Here is a 2,140-nt window from a genome sequence, read left to right as displayed (position 1 = left end):
TGCCACAAGTTTGTGAAACCAATCTTGCTGGGGCCACCTTCAGCCTCTCCTGCCTCCCCTCCAGAATCAGCCAGCACCCGCTGGTCCCCACACCTATCTTGGGCCTGATGCTGCTGCTGTTGCTCTCCATCCTGCTGCTCAGCCAGTCTCCACCACCCACCTGGCCACACCTGCAGCTCTACTACCTACAGCCGCCACCAGTGTGAGGCACCCTTCCCAGCAGATGGCCCACCCCTTTCCACCACTGTAACTCCTGCTGTCACTGTCAGCATGGGACCCACATCCCTAAGTTGTGTTATGTGACCATGGCCGCTCCTGACTCTCTCCTGTTTCTTAACAATAGCAAATCACGCAGTAATGACTTCAGCACAGGATGTTTTCCTCACCAAACATGTTCGGGGGAGGAGGGCAACTGGGCCTCAGCTGAGTCGAGGGGACCCAAGGTCTCTAAGCTTTCTTTGTCCTTCTCTCCTGCTTTGGAGGCTGCTGTTATAGCATCATCACGGTGAGGGCTGGGGAGAACTCGCTGTCCCTGAGTAGTGTCTTTGTGGTAGACCAGGCGGGCCTCTCTGCTCTGTCAGAGTGTGTTTGAGCAGGCAGGCCAGAGGCTTCCCTGTGGCTCCTCAGTAGCAACTTCATGAAACATGGGGCTAAGCAAGACCACTGGCATGGAGCCTCTGAGCTCTGGAATTGCCAGACTGCTCTGAATGGGGCCTCTGGATCATAAGCCCTCCAAGCCAGGATCTTGCTGCAGCCTCGGCTCCAAGAGTTTTCCCTCGTTAACACTGGCTCCATGGTCTACAATGCCAGGAGTCTCTCTGAGCCTTTGGACCAAGGTGGGTGCAGCCTGAGAACACACACACCCCTGTACACTAGCGCGAGCACAAAGTTCTCTCGAGCTGTTTAGGTAACTCTCCAAGAAGGTGCCACCTGCGTTCAGTTTTGAAAGGCGGTATAGTTGGTATACAGATGGCAGTGGGAGGGTGTTACAGGCAGAAGAGGTGGTCAGCCGAACAGCTCGGCCATGGGAAGGAAAGTACGGAAAGACAGGCTGGCAGCCCGGGCGGGCTCTGAGAAAGATGCAGAGGTCAGCCTGCGGCCCCAGCCCAAAAGCTGTTCCCAGTGCCCAGGAGGGAGTGTGAGTAGGGCAGGCCCAGACACTCGAGAACAAGACTCCGGCTATGCTTTTTTTTTTTTTTCACCCCCCCGCCCCGAGACAAGAGTTCCTCTGTGTAGCCTTGGCTGTCTTGGAACTCACTCTGTAGACCAGGCTGGCCTCGAACTCAGAAATCCGCCTGCCTCTGCATCCCAAGTGCTGAGATCCCAGTGCGCCACCACTGCCCGGCTAAGACTCCCGCTATGTGTGGAGCGGCAGGTGGAACTAGGTCTAAGCAGACCCTTGTGCAGAAGGACAAGCCAGACCTAGCCAGCAGGGGAAGGGGGCTGCTGGAGGAGGGCGGTAGTCCGAAAAGGGCCTTTTTGGAGGAAGGGTTTGGAGATAGGTGAGCTCTTTGGCCGCACCCCAAGCTCTAAGGCGGTTTGATGGCTGGAGACAGCCGTCAAAACTCGGGATTTCGGGGCGTGAAGTATCGCCTCGCAGAAGCCCAATTCCTGTGGGCGCCGCCAGCTAATCGCTTCTGCGCAGTAGACCAAGCAAGAGCAGCAAGAGGCAGCTCCGCCCTCACAGCATAAAAGCCAATGAGGACTCGGTCCGCCTCCAGAAAAATGCAAATTTTGGAGGGCGGTCTCCTCGACCCCACCCTCCTCTGCAAACCAATCAGGGTGCGGTCCGCTCGCTCCGCGGGCTCTCCGAATAAACAGGTGTCGGTGGGGATCGCGCCTCCCGGAGCCGCGGCTCTGTTTAGCTGCCTTCTCCCGCACCTGAGGCGGCCCAGCTCAAAACCACTGGAGCCCTCCCCCGGCCGATGAACACGAGGCCCCAAAAGGTTATGAAATCTCGACCCAGCAGGGCGTGGTGACGCATGCCTTTAGTCCTAGCACTTGGGAGGCAGAGGCAGGCAAAGTTTAAGTTCAAGGACTGCCTGGTCTACAGAGTGAGTTCCAGAACAGCCAGGGCTACACAGAGAAACCCTGTCTCGGAAAATAACCACCTCAAAAAAAAAAAAATCAGACCAAAACG

General features: G+C 56.9%; 1 protein-coding gene across 4 annotated transcripts in view; it reads left to right on the top strand.

Moving 5' to 3' along the window:
* The window catches only part of Ccdc155 (coiled-coil domain containing 155), a 22,476-nt gene extending 22,110 nt beyond the window's left edge, over positions 1–366 (top strand). For all 4 annotated transcript variants that reach the window (XM_031386559.1, XM_031386560.1, XM_031386558.1 and 1 more), the window contains one exon: positions 65–366. In XM_031386559.1, coding sequence (XP_031242419.1) covers positions 65–206 — 142 coding nt within the window. In that variant the 3' untranslated portion in view covers positions 207–366. The remainder of the gene's footprint in view (positions 1–64) is intronic.
* Positions 367–2,140: the final 1,774 nt, after the last annotated feature.

The sequence above is a fragment of the Mastomys coucha genome, unplaced genomic scaffold (genome assembly GCF_008632895.1).
Source record: "Mastomys coucha isolate ucsf_1 unplaced genomic scaffold, UCSF_Mcou_1 pScaffold21, whole genome shotgun sequence".
Taxonomy (NCBI): domain Eukaryota; kingdom Metazoa; phylum Chordata; class Mammalia; order Rodentia; family Muridae; genus Mastomys; species Mastomys coucha.
The sequence above is the reverse complement of the archived record's forward strand: the minus strand, read 5'-3'. Positions and strand labels throughout refer to the sequence as shown.